We start from the raw sequence: 22,436 nt of genomic DNA, 5'->3' as shown, positions 1-22,436 counted from the left end.
AACACGGCTCCCGCACGGCCGCATTCGGGCATGGCCCGACGGGACGGGAGGGGACGGTCAGCGGCTGCGAGGGGGCGGCTCTGCCCCGGGGGGCGGCGGGCACAGCGCTGGGACACGGCTCCCAGAGACAGGGCTGGGGTTGTGCTGTGGGGAGCCGGGGCTGCACTCTGCGATCCGTGCGGGCCGCATCCGACTCGAGGCGTTCCGTGACCCGATGCCTCCCACAACCGCAACCGCGTCCCGTCCCTCAGCCCAGAGCGGGTCTCGAACCCGCGTCCTCCCGCACCTCAGGGACCTCCTCCCCCAGCCCCAGAGGCGTTGGGGCGCGGACACGCCTTGACCCCGCCCCCTCCCCCGCCCCGCCCCCGGCGCGGCCTCGCCTGACGACGGCCGCAAAGCGCTTTTTCAGCAGCCGCAAGTGAGGTGAGTGGCGGCTCCGCGGGGCGGGGGGGGAGGGGGCCGCGTCCCCCTTTCACAGCCGGTGCTCCGCCGGTGCCGCGGGGCTCGGCGGCTCTGGGCCGCATGCAGGGGGGCGGCGAGGGAGGGTCGGGGGGCCGGTCGCTGTTGCGACGGCGCGGGTCCCGCGGGGCGGGGGACGCGGGCCCTCAGCCCTCAGCCGGCCCCCCCCGCTCCTCCCCGCTTCCCCGCAGGGGTCCGGCGCCGCCGCTGCCCGTCCGCCGGGGCCTCCGCGCCAATGCTGGACCTGGAGGTGGTTCCCGAGCGCTCCCTGGGGAACGAGCAATGGGAGTTCACCTTGGGTAAGTCCGTGCCCGCGGGCCCTGCGCGGCTCTCCGTCCCCGTCCCCCTTTTAACCCCCCCACCCCGCGCTGTGTGGCCATGCAGTGCCGCCCCGCTTTGTTTCCCGGCTCCCCCCCCCCCCCCCCCGCCCCCCCAGCTCGCTGCCTCCCTTTGTCTGACGTCGCGGTGCATCCCCTCTTTCCCCCCTTCCATCCCCTCCCCTCCCTTCCCCCTCCGTCGGCCGTGCCGTGCTGTGCCCCGCTGTGCCCCGTGCCCGCTGTGCCGCCGCCTTGTCCTGATTTCCAGCCTGACATCCCCTCTCCCCCTCCCCTCCTTGCCCGGTGCCGGCCTGCACGCTGTGTGTGTGCCCCGTGCTCCTGGCTGGAGCTGAGACTGCTCGTGGGAGACGGCGGGCACCGAGGGCTGCTGCGAGGTGAGGGCTGGGTGCAGCCTGATGGCTCAGGGAGCGTTAGAGCAGCTTTGGAGGCCTGTCAGCACAGTGCCCCGCTCTCAGAAATCTCGGTGGTCTCCTTGTGCCAGTGCCCTCACGTTGTGCCTGGAGGTCCGTGATCCCTTAGGGGTGCAGATTCGTGTAAACACAGCGTGGTTGGGTTGGAAAGGACCTCAAAGCTTGCCTGGTTCCAGCCCTCTGCCGTGGGCAGCACTGCCGCCCTCTGGGTCAGGCATTGCCTGAAAACAGGTGCGATCTGAAATGGTGTTAATAGCCACTGCTGGGGGGTACGCTTTGCTGACTCCCAATGTCGTTACTTCAAAAAGATGTGAAAAAGGAAAGAGAGGAGTATGGAGCCATGACTCTTGTTTACCCAAGAACCCCCCAAAGAAGCCCGTTAACACAGTCTCATGGCTAAAATTACATACTGTGTTTATGTCTGTGTGTACACACGTATAGATGTGAGAGGGAGGAAACTCAGCTGTAATTCTTGGAGTAAATATAGCCACCACGTGATGAGTCTAACGTATAATTAGCATGACCTGGTGGTACGGAGCAGAAGGCTGACTCGGCACCAGGACACTGCCCTGTGCTTGTGGTGCTGTGTCCTGGCTGATGGAGACTCTGGCTGTGGAAGTGCTGCTGAAAGCGGGATCTGTGCTGTCCCAGTGTTTCTCTTGGCACCCATGTAAATCCGCTCTCATCCACACTCATAGCAGCACTCCTGACCTTCTGCGTGGCTCCCAGCATTGTGCCTGCACTGGAGGTGACTGGGGGGAAATGCCGGAAGAACTTCTCCTATGAGTTCTTGGATTCTGTTTCTGGCTGCTCTGTTGACTCACCGTGTGACCAGAGCTTGAAACATTTTGCCAAGGCTCAGTGTGGTGCTGAGCTGTTTGCCCGGCTCACCGCACCTCTCAGCCTACATTCCTGCTGTGTGAAAGAGGACAATTAAATCCTTATTTTGTAGTGCCCGTAGCTGTGTTATTAGTGTTAGATGTGTAATTTCTAAGGCACACGTATGTTTCTGCTGCCTTTTATACTTTCTTTTTTGACAGGGTTTTGCTTCTCTTTGTGCACTGAGATTTGTCTTACCCCTTCAGAAAGGCAGAGGGCTGGAGCTCCCATCAGTGCTTCCGCTGAGGATCAGGGTGTCAGTGCCACAAGGGTGGAGAGAACTACCCCAGATTCCTCCCTCTTCCCTTGGCTCTCTATTAGTGGAGGTGGAGGAGGATGTTGTCCCTTCTATGTTTGGATTCTGGGGGCTGCTCCTGGAGAACTTAGCTTCCTGTTTGTAGCTTTAATGCATATTTGCATGGCAGAATCTGCTTGATTCTCAGCAAAACAGAATGGGATCAGCCCATGTCTGTTTTCTTGCAGCGTGAGAGAGCTCTGAGTAATGGCATCATGTGAGCTGTTTGCACGCTCACAGACCTGCGGTTGCAGCAGTTATGTTGGGCTACAAACTCATCTTGGTTTTGTGTTCCACCACGTGGATTTCTGAGGGAGCCCTGCTGGCACATGCTATGAATTTATGCTCTGCAAGTGTCTGGGAAATACTGGCTTTGAAAACAAGTCTCATGCTTTGAAATCACCTTTGCTGTTTTGGAAGCACAGCTTCTGCTGGGTTAAGGGATGCGTGACTTTCACGGCAGCATCTTTGGTCTTAGAATCATAAGCAACAGCAGGAGGCTGTTCCATTTTGGAAGTGCTATTTACCACTGAACTGTCTTTTTCAAGCAGGCTGCAGAGTTCAGCTGCTCAGGCTGCACAGTGGCTGCTGTTTCCTGGTGAATAGGAAGCAGTTCTGCTTAATTGTGTGCCTCTGTACGTGTTGGTTTTGTTGTTGTTGTTGATGGATACTCAAAAGGAGCACTCTTGGAATTTGTAGTGTTTTCTGGTGTAGAACTTGTAGGTGCAGCCAGCTGTTCTGCTTTTCTTACTAGCTCACGCTTTTGGAACCAGTTTCACCAGAAACATTTGTGTGTGGTATCTGCAGATGGAATCGTTGTAGGTCTAATGTATCAAACAGCTGGACACCATGATCCCAGCAGGGCTGTGCTGTACAGGAGTGACAGGCACACAGGTTAGCGCTGTGCTGCCAAGTGTTAGAGTTAAAGCAGAGCTGGTGCTGATGGAGGGAGCGAAGTGTGATTTACAGCTGAAGAGAGTTTCATTTTTTTTCCATAAGTAATATCTAAAAGGTGCTCTGGAGCTCTGTGTGCTGTGAAGGGCATAGCTGCTCTCTGAGAGCTCCAATACCTGAGCTGTTAGCTCAAGGAAGCTGTAGCTCCTCTGCTGAAGTTTTCTAGCAGAGGCAATTTGCTTAAAGCTTAACTAGAAGTACAGAAGAAAAGGATGAGGAATGTAAACAGAATGCCAGATAACTAAATCTTAATTGACTTGCAGCAATTACTGAGGGATAAAACCTTGAAATTATGAGCTCGTGCTCTGTCTTTTAAATGCCAAATCCAGGAGCACGATCTCACGCCACTTGGAAAGGCCCTGGAGCTGCAGCTGGAGTATCTTTATCTTCATTTGCTTTTCCTCGTCAAATGTGTCGTCTGCTTGCTGTTAGAAGCTGCTGTGTGCTGAGGGAACTGTAAGCTGAGAAGACACAGTGCCTTCCTACAGCTGCAGCAGCAGAGCTGCTGTGAATATGTTGTTTTTTTATCCAGCCTGACTGAAAGATACACCATAAAATGCGCCCAGGAACTTGTGGAGTGTGCATGAGAATGCTGACTGACTAACACCGGCAGGTATTTGCTCTGTGCTGTCATATTGTTGACTGGATTGCCAACCCAACTTTTCTTGTGTGCTGCAAGTTGGTGGGTAAACAATGGCCTTTCTGTTCTAGAGCACAGGTTTGTGCTGATAGTGTGAGTCAGATAGGCTTTTTGGTTGATTGCGTGCCTGTGTGTCTTAATGCGCTGTTTGCCAGTGATGACTCTGCCTCATCCATAACCTTTCTGCCCAAACATGGGGTGAGCCAGTCTCTGAACTGGGGAAATGCCGCTGTTGTTTCTTGCAGGAATGCCTTTGGCTCAGGCCGTAGCGATTCTCCAGAAGCACTGTCGTATTATCAAGAACGTCCAGGTTCTCTACAGCGAGCAGGTGAGTACAGATGGTCTGGTCACATCACTCACCTCGTTGTGTCTCGCAATTAGGGTGCCATGGCCCACATTGATATTGTGTTGTGATAGCACATGTATTACTCAGAACAGAACTGGATCACATCAGAGGTGTGATCATTTTTGTGTCAAGTATAATAATCTGTTAATGCGTTAATCATTCTTTGTAATTGAGGATTTATTAGTTCCTAATATGCTTGACTTTGTCCAAAAGAGGACTAGAGGGGAAACCATTGTGCTGAATCAAGTAAATGTATTATATACTGACTTTACTTTGAAGGAAGGGAAAACAGTATGGGGCAGAGGAGGCCCCAAGCATGTTATGTGAAATGCATGTGTTGTAGGTTTTTGTGTCAGGAAAAAGGTAAAGTCTGCCAACACTTAATTTTATTTTTGAAGTACTGGTTGAGGTCTCATTTATTTGCAGTGAGAACTGAATGGCTGAGGAACAAGCTCAGCTCAGGTGGTTCCCTGCTGGATACCTATTTCATGTAATTAGATGAGTTACCCCTTCTGTTTCAGATCATGTGTATTTCTGGCTTTCACGATGACTGAGTGTTTGGTTGTTGAAATTGTAGCTCCATGTACTTGATGCATTTAGAGGTGCTTTAGTTGTCTTATTGCAGTATGTCCCAGAATTATATCTAGGCTTGTTTAGATGAGCAGTGAGGCTGCTGTTGCTCTTGGTTTTGTAGAGTCACAGGGTGAGCAGTCCTGTGCTAGAAGGCATGATGGACCTGCACCTCTTATGGGGCATTTACTTAGTTCAAGTTGTTCCATCTCATTTCTAATTCTAGAACTCTGGCAGTATTCCCTTTCAAAAATTAATACGACAATTAAATGCAATTAAATCTGCCCACATCTCTCCTTTTAATTTGACGTAAGTGGGATGCCCAAACGGCGCCAAATCTTTATGAGCCCTTTTCTGTGAAATAAAGAATTTTAACTCTTGTTCATTTTCAGCGGTGTGCTGAATTGCCTTTGTGTCTCTTCCTCAATTCCTTTCTCTGGAGTTGTGTTGGTACATTGATGATGGTTGTTTCTGCAGCTTTGTGCAGACTGGAAGCATGGCTGCCCATCTGTCTCTTCCTCTAGGAAGGTCGTTCTCTCCCCTGCTGCCTGGTACCTTCCTTCCTCATACCTGAGCTTCTCTTTTGCATGTTGAAAGTCACAAGAACTAAATTTGTAGCAGCGGAGTACAGGAGCATTTGGCTAAGATAATTAATTAGCGGACTTTTCCTCAGTTGTGTTTTCCTTCCTCACCCACTCACAAGTACTTGCAATGCTTTCATTAGATTTGGAATAGCCTGCTTAGAAACCAATGAGATGCAGATCAACAGTGTGGTAGCTCTGAGATGGGATATGTATTTTAAATGTAACGCATCACAGTTTTTTTGCTGAATCTGTAGCCCTTCTAAATTCATTTTGTAAGGGACTTAAGGAAAAAAACAACCCTCCTAGGATCAGAATTAGACCTTACTCGTGGCTCTAAGTCAGTGCTGCTTCAATTCTAGACTATAATACAAGAGTTTTGTCAGCAACTATGAGTGAAGTATTAATGCTGTGTAGGGTGCTGTTAGGGCTTCAGATAGCATGCGGGGAGCAAGCAAAGGGAATGGAGAAGGAGAATCAGCAGTACAGGGGCTCGAAAGCCCTCAGGATCATTTGGACCTAGCAATGTGATGCTGAGGATGTGGATTAGAAAGGGGTGGGAGCTGCACAAAAGTATGCAGGCTATGGTGCTGGCATGGCAGCAAGGAGGTGAGGCAGTTTGGGATGAAACCTAGGATTCTGGCAGTCAAAATGCAGACTTCCTCCAGTAGAACAAAGATGTAGAGTAGCAGTTTTAAGATTGCTTAATTCATAAGTAGGGCTGTATGATGTGGCTGTTCATACAGAAGCTAGAATGTACCCCCAGTGTCCCATTCTGTGTCAGTCTTCTGCTAGATAACCAACTGGAGCAGCTCTGGGGCATGAGTACTGCCACCAGCCCCTCATGTAACCTCTTTCCTCCTGAGCAGGCAGTTATGGAGGGTAGAGCTTTTCAAAGCAAGTGTGAAGTGTGTTTTGCATAGTAGACTATAAAGTAGCTGAACTGGGACCAGCAGGCTGTATATGCATGAGTTGTATCAGTGCAGAAGTGAGCTGCTTCCAGAGCTTCGCAGCAGGCCGAGGTAGTGTGGAGCCTGTCCAGACACAGGGAAGCCAGTGGAATGTCTCCTACTGACTCCAGCAGATTGCAAATTAGGCCTTGAGGTATTATGATTCACGGTAACTAAGGAAACCAAAATTCACAACGGAAGAGTCTGAAGCCTTCCTTTTCAGGTCTGAAGAAGACTGACACTCCTGGCTTTCTGAAGTGGAGAGCTCTCTTGCCATCCTTCTGTTGAGTGATGTTGTGACACAAGATGTGAGATGTGCTGTTATTTCCATGTGCCAGGATTGTGGCAGACTGCCCCTGTGTGATGCCTGTGTGTGATACTAAGCTTGATGTGTGATGTTTCTGAGGACGCTTATTTTCCCTCTCAACTTAATGGACAGATGCCCTTCTGGGAGATTCAGAAACTCTATTTGTTGATGGAAGATGGACCCTATTTGTTGCTGTAAGAAGGCATTGGAAGCTTTGGCCAAATGTATTTGCATTATACATATTAACTGAACAAACAATTGTTTTCTGAGGCAGTTTTGTTTTTTCCTAGGTAACCTATCTGTACACTGATTGTATATCTAAATGGAGAAGCCTTGAAGTTACAGGCCTAACAGCTTTTCTTGTTTTGCAGTCACCTCTCAGCCACGACCTCATCCTTAACCTGACTCAGGATGGAATCAAACTGCTGTTTGATGCTTTCAATCAGAGACTTAAGGTAATTAAACACCCTTCCTGCAAAGAAAAGAGTGTGAGACTAAGCCCTGGGATATGCTGACAGTTAAAGTAGTGTAAATAAGTGTGTGAACCTTTTATGCATTTAATGTTGCCTTGTGATAATGAACTGCATTTCTTTTTTGCAGTTCCACATCTGCTCTTTCAGGTGACCGAGTACTGTTCTGCCTCTCTAGGATGCTGTACGTAGTTAAGAAGCAAAATAAAGGGTGGGTGGTTGCTAACCTCCCATGGCATTTATGATCTCCAAAAGTCTGTTGTAAAAGTAATGTGAAATGGATCACTATGGGACTGCAGAGATATGGCTGAATCACTACAGCGTTTTAAAAAGCTTTCATAACTGCAGCATTTAAAATCTCTGTATCTCCTCGGTATTTGGGATCATCACAGATTCAGGCTTTGGCAAACAGCCATCTGAGCACAGTTCTCTTCTCAGTGCCCAGGGGCTGGTGGGGCTAATGGTGTGCGAGTGCTCTACTGCAGCTGCCAAGCTGTTGGATGGTTAGCATTTGAAAGCAGAAGTGTGGGGTTAAACATGAGGCCGGAAAGTCTGTGCTTACCCTTGAGTTAACTTTGGAGTGTGGTGCTCACATCCATACTCCAAGGCTCTGCAACAGTCAGAGCTGCAACTGCCTTCCCTGATTAAAATCTCATGTATTCTTTGCCAGATAGACCTTTTTAAATGTAATCTTTATCAATGTAGCCTACACCTGTAGGAAATCTTGGCAAAAAAACCATTTGATTTCTGAGGGGGTGGAACCCAAAACTGAATCACTCCAAGCAGACACCTTACTCCTCTCCAGTCACTTGAATGTCACTGTCTGCTTGTTGAATCACTACAGGTAGCCCTATAGACACATAGACTTTGTGTCCAAAGGTTTTGCTTTGGTTTCACTTCAGTGCTGTTGTACAAAAACATGCAGGAACCAGAGCAATGCAGGTGTTATGTGAGTTTGTAGCTGATGTGGAAGAGTTTGGGTCAGATTGTGAAAGCATTGCTCTACTGTGAATGTTACTGCAGTGACTCCTGTCCAGCTCCTATGGGCAGAGGAAGTTAGTTTTATAGTGCTGTGCTATTATGGCTGATTAGAAGACACCTAGGCACATCTGTGATCTGTACTTAGTAGGATCCATCCAAACAGCCTGTGTGACTAAACAGCAGATTTTACTCTGCTGGGCCAACTAACTGCCTTCTAGTGGTGTAGACAGGCAGTTGTTCTCGGTCTTCTCAGTTGTTTGTTCATCCTGTATAATGAATCAAGCTAATATTCCATGGCTTCACAAATGAGTTGTTTTCTGGTGCTGTGGCCTGTTGCACTGTTTCTTCAGTCTGTGTTGTTTGTGATTTTAACAAGATTTTTGGACTAGATCTAAATTTTGCAGAGTTGTGCTTGTTTCTTCCTCTGCTGTAAGCCAAAAGCAGTGTTGATGTGAATTGATCTACCACCCAAATTGTGGGAACAGGGCTGATGGCAAACTGGTGCTTAATGGCAGCACCTTTCTCCATGGAGTGGGCACCTCGTGCTGCAACACACTGCCCTTCATTGGCTGTTCTCTTTTGTTGCTCTCTGTTCTGTCTCTTTGTGTTCAGCAGAACTTCAGGAGAACATCTATTGAGAAATCTGTTTGCTCTTCTTTAGGGTAGCTTTGCTGTAGTTTTAAAGTCATGTGTTTTGTGCTGTGCTTGTTGGTTGTGTCTTGAAATGTGGGCTTTCCAAGCAAACTGGACATGCTTCATTCAGAGAACTCTTCCTGCTTTTTATGAGTCAACAGCATACCACTGATTTATTTATTTATTTATTTATTTATTTTTAAATTTTATCTTTTCTTTCATTTTTTATTATATAGTGGTTGGGGCATTGCAAGTAGCTCTATGTAGGGTTATTCACCAGGCATCTCCCCAAACCAGGACTTCCTTCTTAGCTGGCGATACATTTAGGCCTTACAGCCACACACAGAGGCAAGATCCCTGTGGAGTTCTGCTTTGTGCTTTAGCTGAACAGTGCATCCTTCCAAAGCATAAAGAGCACTTTTTCTTCACAGCAATTACGATCTTCCTATTCCTGCAGACAGAGGAACATGACTGTAGGGTGGAAGAAGATTTTTTTTGACCATGATTAGTTGCTGATTTATAATCTGTCTAATGCCCAGCGTAGCCCCAGAAATCTAGTAACAGTCACCCAAAAATCACATAAAATCAGTCTTGAATGCCAGTTTGCAATCATGTATTTAGCACAAAAGAGCCATACTTAGTATTGACATGCATATTAATGACTTCAGGGGAGCCCCCTGGAACATTCAGTGAAGTGTGAAATATTTAATATATGTGTTAGAATATGTACTATGGCTTTGGTTACTCTTTGTGTTTTCTTCAATGCTTGGAGAGATGGAAATGGAATGTTACTGCTTAGTTTTGCTGTATTTATTTTAAAAAAAAGAATAAAAAAGTTGGGAAGTGGAAGCAGTGCAGTCAGCACTAAGAATTGCTGCCCTGTAAAAGCGTTGTTCAGGGTAGTAGCAGTGACCCAAAGGATGGCCTGCTGCTTGGTTTTCATTAGAGGGTGCTCTAACTGGCTTACTTTTGGTCTTGCCTAATTGTAGTCTATGTAGAAATCAAGATGCTGGCATGCTAGAGGAGAGACACATCAGTATTAATCTATGCAGGATCCAGGGGTACCACGCTGAGTCCACAGCTGTTCTTCAGTGCTATTTTGGATATGCTATTGCTGAATGAGTTCGTGGAGTTTTGTTAGTCTGAGATTTATCCTAGCAGAACTGATAGGGGAAGGACCAAGCATTACAAGCTGGCTTTGCCTTCCCTGCCTTCTGACAAGAGTTTGCCTCTGTTATGGTGTGCAAATATGGTAATGTTTGTTTCCTATGTTTCAGGTGATTGAAGTTTATGACTTGACTAAGGTGAAGTTAAAATATTGGTAAGTTGAGATCTCTGACAGTTATTTTTATTCCAATGACTGGTTCCGCTCCTTTTTGTTCTGAATTCATTTTTCAACCATTCTCATTAAGAAAACAATAACCGTTAATAAATAAATGTGGATAACCAAATGCTGTATTTAAAGAAGGTTATTAATTTCCTTCGGTCTTGGAGACTTCTCCAATTTAAATGCGTTGTTGCCTTTAGTAAACGTTTATATCATCCATTCAGTACTCTTAGGGCAGATTCATTTTGTTTTTCAGTGGTGTCCATTTTAACTCTCAGGCAATTGCTCCAACCATAGAACAAATTGATCAGTCGTTTGGAGCAACGCATCCAGGAGGTAAGTCAAAATATTTCTGGGAATGAGAAGTACACCTACATTGAGTGATCTTTTTCTTTAAAGTCTTTCCTGTGTACGTCTGCCTGGAGAAATCTGCAGAGATTTCTGTTCTCAAATAATTTGAAGTTGTGTTCCAGAGTGGCCATGTTTTTATAGCTAGAGTCATTGGCACAGAATGCTGTTCTCAGATATCATTAACGATCTCTCTTGAACTGCCAGTACCAGAAAATTCTGAGCTTTGTTGTTGCTACTGTTGTTTTTACACGTTTTTCTGCGTGGTATGCTCTTAACTGTCCTTAGGGATTAAGTATACCATGACCATACAGACATTTGAGCTGATCTCCACGTAGAGCTGGAACAGTTTGCTGGAGCTCTGTGCTCTGAGAAACTTAGTTTGCATCTCTCTGCACCTCCTTCCTGCTGCTGGGTGTGCTTGGGAGGTGCAAAGCCTTCGGGCAGTATGAGCAGGACTGGGGCAGGTTTCTGTAACGTGACTTGAACCCTTTTACAGAGCTACTTGGCTTTTAACACCTCCATGGCAGTCCTCTGCTTACATGTGAAAATTGAATTCATCTGGGGGGTTTCTAGATGATGAAAATAAGCAAGTGGTAAAATAGAAGAGGAAGATGTTTCTAAACTGCTCAGGAACCTTCAAGAAATGGAGCCCCAAATGAGTATAATGGGAAAGAAGCTGAACATGTGGTTGAGAATATCTTTTTCTATTTTTAGCTCGACTGGGTCTGTTTGCAGTAGTCAGGGTGATCCCAGAAAGACTGGAACTTTTTGTGGTCGCTGGTGGTTGCACGTCCAGTCTTTGTGCCTGTTCTCTGCAGGCGGTTTCTTGCACATCACAAAACAGGGTTTATTAACTGTGGAGGGGCTTGTGGCAAAAGTAATATAGTTGCACAAAAGCCTGCTGTAGTGGTTGCATATCAGATGGAGATAAATGGAGTTCTGAAGATTTCAAGCTGTAATACTCCAAGGATCAGAGTAAGCCTTTTTAAATTTCACTTCAGTCATGATATTAACACTTCCTTTTGGGCAGACTCTGAGATCTATAGTTAATATTGTGGCAATAGTATATACAAGAACTTCATAGAGTTTAGGAAGGGTAAATGTGGCTCCATGCCCTTGACAATTAGTAACTTTTGATTTGTTCTGTGACAAAGACTGTTTGCAAATATTCAGAAAAAATTAATGTAAAATTGTGGTGTTGTGAAATAATCATCTCAGCTGTAAGCACTGTTTATAATAGGACTAGCATGTTATATTACTGTATTAATTTAGCATGCAAGTGCTTAAATATGTAGTTTGGAATCACATGTTCTCATGCTTGCCAGATCCTCATGCACCTGGCACATTCAATTAAAACTTGCTTAATCTGATTATAGTTTTCACCTGGTGACATGTAGATATGCAAATCTATTTAAGCTGTTGGCCTCAGTCACTGCTTCACTAGTGTGTAAATGCTTGCTCAGTTTTAATTTTGGAAATCCAGTATGTTCCATTAACAGACTTACTTAGAGTAAGTGCTCTCTAGTAAGCAGTCTGGTCATAAAGAATGTTTGAGGTGTATCACTCAGTGCAAAGTTTTGGTTATTTTTTCTGATTCCTTAAACAGAAAAGGCAAAACCATGCAAACACACAACACAGTAGTTTTCAGGATGTGGGAGGGAGGATGGGTTTTTCCCCATCGCAGTGTGACAAAAGGACCACAAGCCAGTCTCTATGAATGACAGTATAACACAGCCATCTCTCTCTCCGTTGTACTGTTACTTCCCATAAAAGCCAGTGCAAACTCTCCAAGATGAAGAGTATTCTGTTTGTCTCTGTGTTAACATCCACTAGAATTTCATAACAGAATATTGGATTTCCCTTAAACCAAGGTGGCTGCAGCAGAACTTTGCTGCAACAGGACACAGTGTTAGTTTCAAAGGATATTTCAAAAGGCAGCAGTGTTAGGCTTTTTTTATGTGTTTTTTTGTGGTTTTTTTTCTTGTTGAAACCTTCATTGAGAAGTTCTGATTTTGCCCAATCAGTGGTTTAGAAAAAGGAAATGTCAACAGAAAAACTTTAATCATCTTCATTACCTTTGGCTGATGTTGATTTTGGAGCATGTAGTATCTTTGCCATGGAGCTGATTGACCTTCGGAGCACTCATATTTCAACAGCTTCATGAACACCAAGGCTTTATACCACTTTTCCATCTTCTTTCCACGGTCTCCTGACCTGAGCTCCTCCTGGGGAGTGCTTGCTCCTGCCAGTGGTTCTGTTGCAGTCACATCCTGTGGATGTGGCTGCTTGCCCAAGCACTGGGTAAGGGTTGTGGGATTGAACGGCTGTCAGAGAGAGTGTCACAATGGAGTTACTGTAGGGGGAAGATCCCTGTCCTCCAGCTCTGTAGCTCTCAGAGGTTGCCCAGGTTCTCCTGGGGTGCCAGAAAAGTCTTGTTCTTGAAACCAATGGGACTTGACTCCTGACTCTACCTCTGTTTTGGTCAGGACTGGCTCTGCTTTGCTGGTAGCTGTGGCTTTGTCCCATCCAGATCTATGGGAACTTTTCCCAGCTGCCCACACTTTGCTGCTTTCCTGGAAGGCAGACTCCTTCCCGTTCCCTCTCCCAGAATAAAGCAGCCCTTTTGCAAATTCAGCAATTTCTAGCAGAGTTAGTCTGCAGGGTACCTGGGTAGTGAGTTCAAAATAACCAAACCCAACCGACCAAAAAAACCCAACCAAAAAACAAACAAAAAGAATCCAGAAAAACCTCTAACAGCTAAAAAACCCACACAGGTATTTGTGACATAGGATCTTGAGGGACATATGAGAGACCTTAGGGATAAGTAAGTTCCTTGCCCTTTAAACCTCAACATCAACAAACATTACAGGGGGTGGGGAATCGATGTGATGTGTATAATCAGATATCACACTTGGCATGACTAGGGGAAAAACACTTCTCCAGCTGGCTGTGGGCTTTGGAAAAGATGCATCATAATTTATCACATGAGAGAGACTTGTGTAATTTTCCTGCAGATCAAAACATTTCCCTCTCCCCACACGTTTTGCTGTGAATGACGGACAGGGAAAATGCTCTTAACCAGCACATTCTGCAGCAAAGACAAATGATGACTTCTGAAAGCTTAGTGCTTGTTGCCTAACCATTATTTTTCTATCCTGGGCAGTCTGGCATCATCTGGCTATCTTGTGACATGTCTCCGAAGCTGAACATCTAAAAGGCACTTTGTTTTAAAAACAAACAAAAACAAAGCCACAATGAAATACTTTTTCTCTCTAAATGATAAGTTGCTATGTTTTCTTAAATGTGAAACTATAAGAAAAAGAGCACTGAACCAAATTTCAACTGCATAAGTGGAGGAAAGCAGCTTCTCTTGCTGCGGGGTTTCTTCATTGTGGTGTTTTTGTTGTTTTGCCTCTGCTGTTTTCAATCCCTTCTTCAAATGATCCAGCTTCCGTGTGTCAGAGGAACACTGTGTTCCACCCAGCAGCTACCAGGGGCAGGTTGAACCCAGCAGCATCGGTTCCAGAGCTGCTCCTGAGCTGCCAGTCTCCTGGCATTGTTTTTAAGCTTTCCACAGTCTCACAAAACAATGTCTCATCAGAGTAAACAGTGGGGTCACTTTTATTGCTGTTTTATAGGTGATGTTGAGCAATTAATTGCAGTAAATCAGGATATTCATGACATGATGGCAACTGGAAGTCTGTGCATGCCCTGATGTATTATCCTCCTTAAAAGCTGGCCTATCAGTGAATGTTTCTGATGATACTAGTTTTAATTACTGTTACAAACGGATCAGGACTTGTGTGTCTGATGCCTTTCCTTCTTGTGTTACTGGGGCATGCAAGCTGGAGCTCCCCTTGGTAAAGACAAGGAGGGACCTCTGAGCTTTTCTCCCTTGGACTGAGGAGCTTGCATTCCAGAGGTGTGAAATACCAAATTGACCAACATTTTGGGCTCCTGCGCTTGAAACACCTCTTGGGCAGTGCTGTACAAGTGTCACACAGCAGAAAATAGAGTTATTTAGTGGTAATAGTTGCTGCTAAAACTATTTTAATGATGTTAAGTGATTGTTGCATTGTATAATTGCATCATTAGGGATATATTAGTGCCTATGGGCTTATATAGCTCCTCTTTAATAAAGTTAAACTCCTACTTTAATAAAGTTAAGATTTTTTTATTGCTGTCTTTTGACTGTAACAAATGAGCAGCAAACCAGTTAGTGCCCTGTGTGATTGTGTTCCTCCCAACCACATCCTCAGACCTGGTAAATTAATTGACTTGCTATGAAAGTGCTGTTAGATCTGAACTGCTATGGAATTTTGTCAATTTTTGCAACTGTTTTTTCCTTTCTTTTTTTTTTCTTTTAGTGTATAATTCAGCTGAACAGCTCTTTCACCTCAATTTCAGAGGACTGTCGTTTTCTTTTCAGCTAGACTCCTGGACTGAAACTCCAAAGTACGAGGTCAGCAATCATTCTTGGTTAATGGATAGTCTTTTTGTCTCTATGGTACTTGCAAAATATTACCTACAGCGTGTCTAGCCTGCAAGTAAAAGAAACTAGTAATTTGGAAGAAATTAAAATCCTCAGTTGTGCTCTTATTTGTGCTGTGTATTCATTTTGGCACTAAAACATTTTCCTCCTTTTTGCAGACTACGCTCACTTAGAGCTTTTGCTTGTATCATGCACCAGGGCTAATAATTGTGTTGTTGAAAAGAATCTGCTAAAAATACGAGCTCCCTCTGTGCAAATAAATAAATATTAAGCAATCTAATGTGGAGCTCTTTTTTTTATCAGATATTTTTGAATCTCGTCATAGCAATTATGCAACAAATCTAGGACAGGGTTTGTGAAATACATTTTTGTCTTAAGTGTCCTTCAGTGTGTGTGCTTTTAGAAAGCCAAGTGAATGGGCTTTGTTTGTGATGCCTGTTGGCACAGTTGGCGAAATGTTTGCATGAATTACTGAATGATTGAATGCATTACTGTTTTCTGAAATCTTTGGAAATAAAATCACATCTTTTGTGATTTTCACCTGTGCTAATAAAAACAAACGAGGACTAGTTTTATTTGAGGCTGGGGCTGCTTTCATTTTTATTGTCTGTGGTCCTCAGTAAAAAGAACGTGTGCAATATGAAACCGGTAATAAAACAGAAAAGGGTCAAATCAAAGTGTGAGAGTGCAACCACCATGGTGGCGTTTTTTCATGTCATGGCTTAGCTCTATAGAAGTTGTATTTCAACATATGAGAAAGCATGGAGCTGTTTAGGGCAAGTAATCATTTAGAAGTAATAAAGGTCAGCTGAGTTCAGAAATACTAGAGTCATTAAGGTTAGAAAAGACCTCTAATATGATCTTGTCTACTGTAACCCTGGTGCACTGTGCCAACTAACCATGTCCATCACTGCTGTATCTCTATGGTGACACCTCTTCTCCCTGAGCAGCCCATGCCAGCACCTCACCTCTCTTTCAGAGAAGTTGTTCCTAATCTCAAACCTCAGCTTCCCATAGTACAACTTGAGGCTGCAGCCTCTTGTCTTATCAGTAGTTACCTGGGAGAAGAGGCTGACCCCTACCTTGCTACAGCCTCCTTTCAGGGAGTTGCATAGGGATGAGATCTACCTTAAGCCTTGTCTTCTCTGGACTGAACAGCCTCAGTTCCATCAGCTCTCTCCATTAGACTTGTTCTCCAGACCCTTCAGTTCCTTTGCCATTCTCTGGATGCATTCCAGGGCCTTACTGTCTTTTCTGCTGTGGGGGACCTGAAACTGAACACAGTATTTGAAGTTCAGCCTGAGTACAGGGGCATGATTATTTCCCTGTCCTGCTGGCTGCTCTTCTTCTGAATATATAAGCCAGGATGCCACTGTTCTCCTTGGTCACTGCTGGCTCATGTTCAGCTGGCTGTCAGCTAACACCCCCAGATCCTTTTCTGCCATGCAGCTTTCCAGACACTCTGCCGCAAGCCTGTAGTTGTGTGTGGGGTTGTTGTGACCAGAGTGCGGGTCCTGGGACTTGGTTCTTGTTGAAGCTTATACAATTGCCTTCAGCCCATTGATCCAGCCAATTCAGATCCCTCTGTAAGGCCTTCCTACCTTCAAGCAGATCAGCACTTCTTCCCAACTTGGTGTCATCTGCAGACTTTTTGAGGGAGTGCTCAGTCCCCTGTTCAGATTATCAAAGGGCTGCAATCAGTTGTGCTAGTTCCCTCAGCACCCTTGGGTAGGTCCCATCTGGCCCCATGTGGAGCAGAAGGTGTCTATTTTCTCCTGAAGCGTGGAAGTTTGTTCTGCTCCCCATTGCAGTCTTCAAGTTCAGAGGGCTGAGTACCCTGAGCGTAACTGGTCTGATTGTTGAAGATGGAAGCAAAGAAGGAATTGTGTATCTCAGCCTTTTCCTTATCCCTGGTAATGTTTGGTGCTGCATCCAATGAAGGATGGAGATTCTCCTTGGTCCTCCTTTTGTTGCTAATGTATTTGTAAAAGCATTTTTTGTTATCTTCTGCAATAGCGGCCCAAATAAATTCTAGCTGGGCTTTCTTCTTTATGCTTTTCTCTCTGCATATCCTAGCAACCTCCTTGTACTCTTCCTGAACTGACTGACCCTTATTCCAAAGTTGGTAAACTGTTTCCAAAGGGTCTCTCCTAACCAGTGTCCTAGGCAGCCCTTCAGAAGTCCAAAGTAGCATTTTTGTTGACCCCCTTCCTGACTTATGCAACAGCAGAGAACTGTATCGTTTCATGGTCACTACGCCCAAAGTGGCTTCTGACCATCACACCAGTCCTTCTTTGTAAACAGCAGGTGTAGTGGGGCACCTCCTGTGGCAGGCTCTTACCAGCTGTGTCAGGAAGCTGCCTTCCACACACCCTAAGAGCTTCCTAGACCGTTTCTCTCTGCTCTACTATATTTCAAGCAGACATCTGTAAATTCAAATGCCCAGCAAGAACAAATATGAGCAGTTGTGTGACTTCTGCTGGCTGCTTGTAGAATCTGCCTCTTCATCCTGGTTGGGTGGCCTATAACCAGGACAGTAGCCTTCTTGGCATTCCCCTCCATCCTTATCCGAAGGAGAAAAGCTGAAAGCTAATCATAATCCAAATAGAATATCCCAAGAAAGTACCTTTTCTTGTACGAGTTGCAAATGCATCTGTAAATTAAATGGCTGAGTTCCTAAGAAGTTCAGTTTTTGTACCAAAGGTCTGAAAGTGTAAGAATGTGATGATAAGTAGAGCAGAAGATCTATGCAATGAGTGAGTGTTTACCAGGTAAAGGCATTTTGCAAACCAGCATCAGTGTTAAAAGGATTAAATTAATGCAGTAGAAGAGAAAAAAGAATTTCAGCCTTTAAATAGGTTGTATTTAAGTTCTCAGAAATAGGCTATAAGTTCAAATGTTCTTAAATTTCTAGTTCGTGGTGGTAAAACCAAGAATACTTGAATTCTTATTGCACACGCTGCACACATGGCTAATTGACAAACTAGTGCCATCTTTTGGTGGATCGGTGTAGTGAGTATTTCATCCCAACTTTGGAATCCCTGAGTAGTGTAATGTAAACTCACACCATGTACAAGGGTGGATATTTTTACTTTTTGCCTCCACGTGTTAGACTCACCTGGGTTGGTAAGTATGTACTGTATTTCTAATGTAATATTTGACCTGAAGAGTTTCTACTGTGTAAGGTTAACAAGGGTGATTCTCTCTCCTCAGCCTAACTTCGCGCATGGTCTGGCTTCTCTGCAAATTCCACATGGTGCGACTGTGAAACGTATGTACATCTACAATGGAAATAGCCTGCAGGATACCAAGTGCGTATGGCTGGTTGCACAGTTTTGATTATTTACTATTTGCGCTATTTCCTCCTCATTTATGTAGGGTTTTGCAAATGCTAAATGTGATTATATATGCTCAGTTTTTTATTTCAGTCTTCTAGGAATTAGGTATGCAGAATGCCTTTACATATATAAACCTCTTTCCAGTCACCATAGGCATACCAGTACCGTCCAGCCTTGTTATCAGGTGCTGGTGTGATTCTTGTTACTATGAAATCAGCTTGGTCTATCTATTGTAGGCTAATTCAGATTAATTCATCAGATGAAGGAGGAAAGGTAGTGAAAGCCTGATTATTCTTACATGCTGCTTATACTCTGTTTTTTGTCTACTCACAACCTTTTTCTAGACAAATGCAACTCCTTGTGGTAGGCCGTCAGTCAGTTCATAGTATGTTGGTGCCATTTACATCATGGCAGAACCCTGCCAAGAGTCTTACACTCTCTTGCAATATAAAAATAAATTATTTTAAAACTTAAGCTATATGTGTAATCTACCATATAGCCTATATGTCTTCAATTCCCTGTCTCAGTTTACTGCTCCCATGAGGTAACTGATGGAATAGTTGTGTTTGAGCATAGTTAGTGTTTTCTGTGGCATTGTGTTCTGCCCTCTTCTACGCAGTAATTTTTTGTACAGCATTTGATGTTTTGCTTCTTCTAGAAACTCTGTTCCTGGAGTTTGCTACTCAAGTTAAAACTAGATGATTGCAATTTAATGGCAAGAGAAGGTTAATGCATCAGTAGCTTGCTGCTAAGGAAGGAGGAAACCTTGTTTACATGAACACTGTCTCTTAATTAGAAATATGCACTTTAGAGAAATGTTGTCTGGGTCCATCCACGCCATGCTGTGCTACAGTGAGAGCATGCACTGATACAGGGCTGTGCTGCACATGTTTGCCAGCTTAGCACCTGCCCTGCAGCTTCAGCCACTGGGAGAAAGCCCCATCAAACACAAATAAAGCAGCTGTTTGATTGAAAGTATCTTGCTGGTTCCTGGGATAGTTTTCTCAAATATTATTGAAATTGAATTAAAACGAGACCTGTCCCAGGAAAGTAAAGTGATTGTGTGTGGTTTATCTACACAAGCTGCTTTTACGTTCTGGACATCATGGAGGATGAGAAGCCAGATATGAGCCAGCATTGTGCACTTGCAGCCCAAAAGGCCAACTGTGTTCTGGGCTGCATTAGAAAAGGGGTGACCAGCAGGGAGTGGGAGTTGATTGTCCCCTCTACTCAGCTCCATCTGCAGTGCTGCATCCAGGCCTGGGGCCCCCAGTACAGGAAGGACGTGGAGCTCTTGGAGCAGGTCCAGAGGAGGCCACTAAGATTTCAGAGGGCTGGAGCAGCTCTCCTATGAGGAAAGGTTGAGGGAACTGGGATTGTTTAGCTTGGAGAAGGCTCTGGAGAGACCTCATTGTGACCTTCCAGTACTTGAAAGGAGCATATAAACAGGAGGAGGAATGGCTGTTCACAAGGGTGGACAGTGATAGAACAAGGGGGAATGGTCTTAAACTGAGACAGGGGAGGTTAAGCTTGGATATTAAGAGGAAGTTTTTCACCCAGAGGGTGGTGACGCACTGGAACAGGTTGCCCAAGGAGGCTGTGGATGCCCCATCCCTGCAGGCATTTGAGGCCAGGCTGGATGTGGCTCTGGGCAGCCTGGTCTGGTGGATGGCGACCCTGCACATAGCTAGAGGTTGGAACTGGATGAGCATTGTGGGCCTTTTCAACACAGGCTGTTCTATGATTCTGTGTTTCTATGACTACGGGTTACCAGGGGCAGTGAGGGCACACGTTTAAAATGCTTCTGCTGCACTTAGGTGATGTAGCTAGTTCACGTAGTAAGTACCTTTAAAGATCATACAACCTCTATTTTGCTGCACAAAGTCTGAAATGGCACATCTTCATAGGAGCTATTTGGAAGCTAGATGTAGTAATTTCTAGAGTTTTTGAAACTTGCTGTTGGTTTCATTAATAGTAAGGGTCCTTTGTTTGAATCTTACCTTGTTATTCCTTTTCTTTTTCTCCAGGATTTCTAATCCTGATGTGAAATTTAACTTTTCATCTTCAGTCTGAGCTCAATGCTGCTTCGTCTAAATTAACATGCTCTGTTCCAGCGAACTGCCATCAACTTGGTAATGGTACATTGGAAGACTGTGTCCCATGTATGTGTTTGTGTGGTTGTTTCAGGGCTCCCTTGATGCCACTCAGCTGTTTCCTTGGCAATGTGTATGCTGAGAACGTCGATGTGCTGAGAGACGGGACTGGACCCTCAGGTTTACGGCTTCGCCTACTCACTGCAGGTATTGGTGACACAAAGAACACCCTTAGGCTCTTTGCAGTGCAGTTGTAGGTGTTTTCAAAAATAACCTTATTTTAAACGATTGGAAGCAAAACAAAACTCAGTCACGTTCTCCTGGCCTGGGAGACATCATTGAGGGCTGTTCTCTGCAATCCCAGTTGACAAGAATGGATGCACGTTGATGCTACAGCCTGAGACTTCACTTCAAATTCAGTTCAGCTTTAATTTGCTGTGGAATCAGCAGCAAGAATGATAGAGGCTGATGCATAACTTGTCCTTGTATGTGCTTTCAGAGGTTGGCAGACCTTAGAAATTAAGGAAAGACTGACTGAAAATGAGACTTTTTCAGTGACTTTAACAATGCATTGTCTTTTTAAGAAGAAATGTTGAGATGTTTGTAACAATTTTTACTAGCAGGCCCTGCTTTTTTCTTGTGCCGAGTACTAGCTGTGTATGTATTAAGGAAGCACTTAGAATGCTTTTCTGGTATGCAAAAAATGGAAAGGGTTCAAACTTGAGATGAATAATAAAATGGTTAAAATGGAGCAGATGTCCTCAAGTTACTTTGCTTCTGTCTTTACAGAGGGAGGAAGTGGAGAGCTGTCTAGGATAGGGAATGTATATCTTCGTGTGCTAGGAAAGGAGCGAGCTATCGCACTGTAATAACGTAAATGATATTGAAAAATTGGACACTTCTGAGGTAGAGTGGCAAGTTGAGTTAGATATGTATGTGCAACTTAAGGGCTTTCAGTGAGATGTATGTGTAAAAAAACACAGACACTCTCTGATGGCTCCTTCTGATACTGAGAGGTGCCTCCTGTTCCTCAGGCTGTGGCCCGGGTGTGTTAGCTGATGCCAAGATGCGGGTATTTGAGCGCTGCGTGTACTTTGGTGATTCGTGCCAGGATGTGCTGAGCACTCTGGGGTCCCCACACAAAGTTTTCTACAAGTCTGAAGATAAGGTAAGGGCACTGCATAGTGCACAGGACTTTGTTACTGTCTCAGTTTAACTACAGGGCTTGGGCTTTGCAGGGCCAGCAAAGTTAAACTTCCACATGGCACAGATGCTGAGCAATTAATTTCACATACAGTAGACCAGACTGAACTGCTATGTTTTTTGTTTTTAAAAGTATTTTAAGCTGAATTGATGCAAATCAGTTTAAATTAAAAGAAGAAACCAAAATAATCTGTCAGTTGATAAAATGGGCATTTCTATCCACATAAGCCATAGCAAGTGTATACTGCTTATTTTTCTAAAAACACTTTACTTTGGTTGAAATAACTTGAGTGTATATTTTGATCCTTTCCTGATGTTTTTACAGTAGCAGCATATTAGTAATTCTTCTGCTTCGGATAACTAAAAAAGAAAAAGCTGTTGTGCCTCTGCTAGCAGCTGATGGGCTTGTCACGAAGCACAGTATCTGACGTTTTTGAGCAAGGGCTTCAGTGAAAAATGAAATGATGACAATTGATTTGAATGTAGAGAGCCAATTGTTGTGGTCTTCATCTTCAGCAGTGTTTTTAACGTCTGAAAAATGATTCTTGCAGATGAAAATCCACTCACCCTCGCCCCATAAGCAGGTCCCATCGAAGTGCAATGACTACTTCTTCAATTATTTCACACTTGGAGTGGTGAGTGGGAAGCTTCCATAAACAAATGCATGTGAAGTTTTGATTTCCTTGAACAGCAGTCCTTTCAGAATGCCAAAGGCTCTGGGGGACGAGAGACTGAAACTCTTGCTGCCTTACGAATCTCTGCATACGAAAATAAACACTAGCTTCTTCTAGCACTTGTGAATTCACTCAGTAATGTTTT

The 22,436-nt window shown here is 44.6% G+C and overlaps 1 protein-coding gene across 2 annotated transcripts in view; it reads left to right on the top strand.

Annotated features, from left to right (window-relative positions):
* The first annotated feature begins 312 nt into the window (after positions 1–312).
* Positions 313–22,436, top strand: part of C11H16orf70 (chromosome 11 C16orf70 homolog) — a 31,208-nt gene continuing 9,084 nt past the window's right edge. The window contains exons 1-11 of one of the 2 annotated variants that reach the window (XM_015873846.2): positions 314–423; positions 651–758; positions 4,221–4,303; positions 7,101–7,184; positions 10,091–10,134; positions 10,397–10,476; positions 14,859–14,953; positions 18,197–18,294; positions 20,509–20,621; positions 21,449–21,582; positions 22,169–22,252. In XM_015873846.2, the coding sequence (XP_015729332.1) occupies positions 695–758; positions 4,221–4,303; positions 7,101–7,184; positions 10,091–10,134; positions 10,397–10,476; positions 14,859–14,953; positions 18,197–18,294; positions 20,509–20,621; positions 21,449–21,582; positions 22,169–22,252 (879 nt within the window). In that variant the 5' untranslated portion in view covers positions 314–423; positions 651–694. Of the gene's footprint in view, positions 424–650; positions 759–4,220; positions 4,304–7,100; positions 7,185–10,090; positions 10,135–10,396; positions 10,477–14,858; positions 14,954–18,196; positions 18,295–20,508; positions 20,622–21,448; positions 21,583–22,168; positions 22,253–22,436 lie in introns of both variants that reach the window. The other variant, XM_032446993.1, reaches the window with a different exon arrangement.

The sequence above is a fragment of the Coturnix japonica genome, chromosome 11 (assembly GCF_001577835.2).
Source record: "Coturnix japonica isolate 7356 chromosome 11, Coturnix japonica 2.1, whole genome shotgun sequence".
NCBI lineage: Eukaryota > Metazoa > Chordata > Aves > Galliformes > Phasianidae > Coturnix > Coturnix japonica.
The sequence above is the reverse complement of the archived record's forward strand: the minus strand, read 5'-3'. Positions and strand labels throughout refer to the sequence as shown.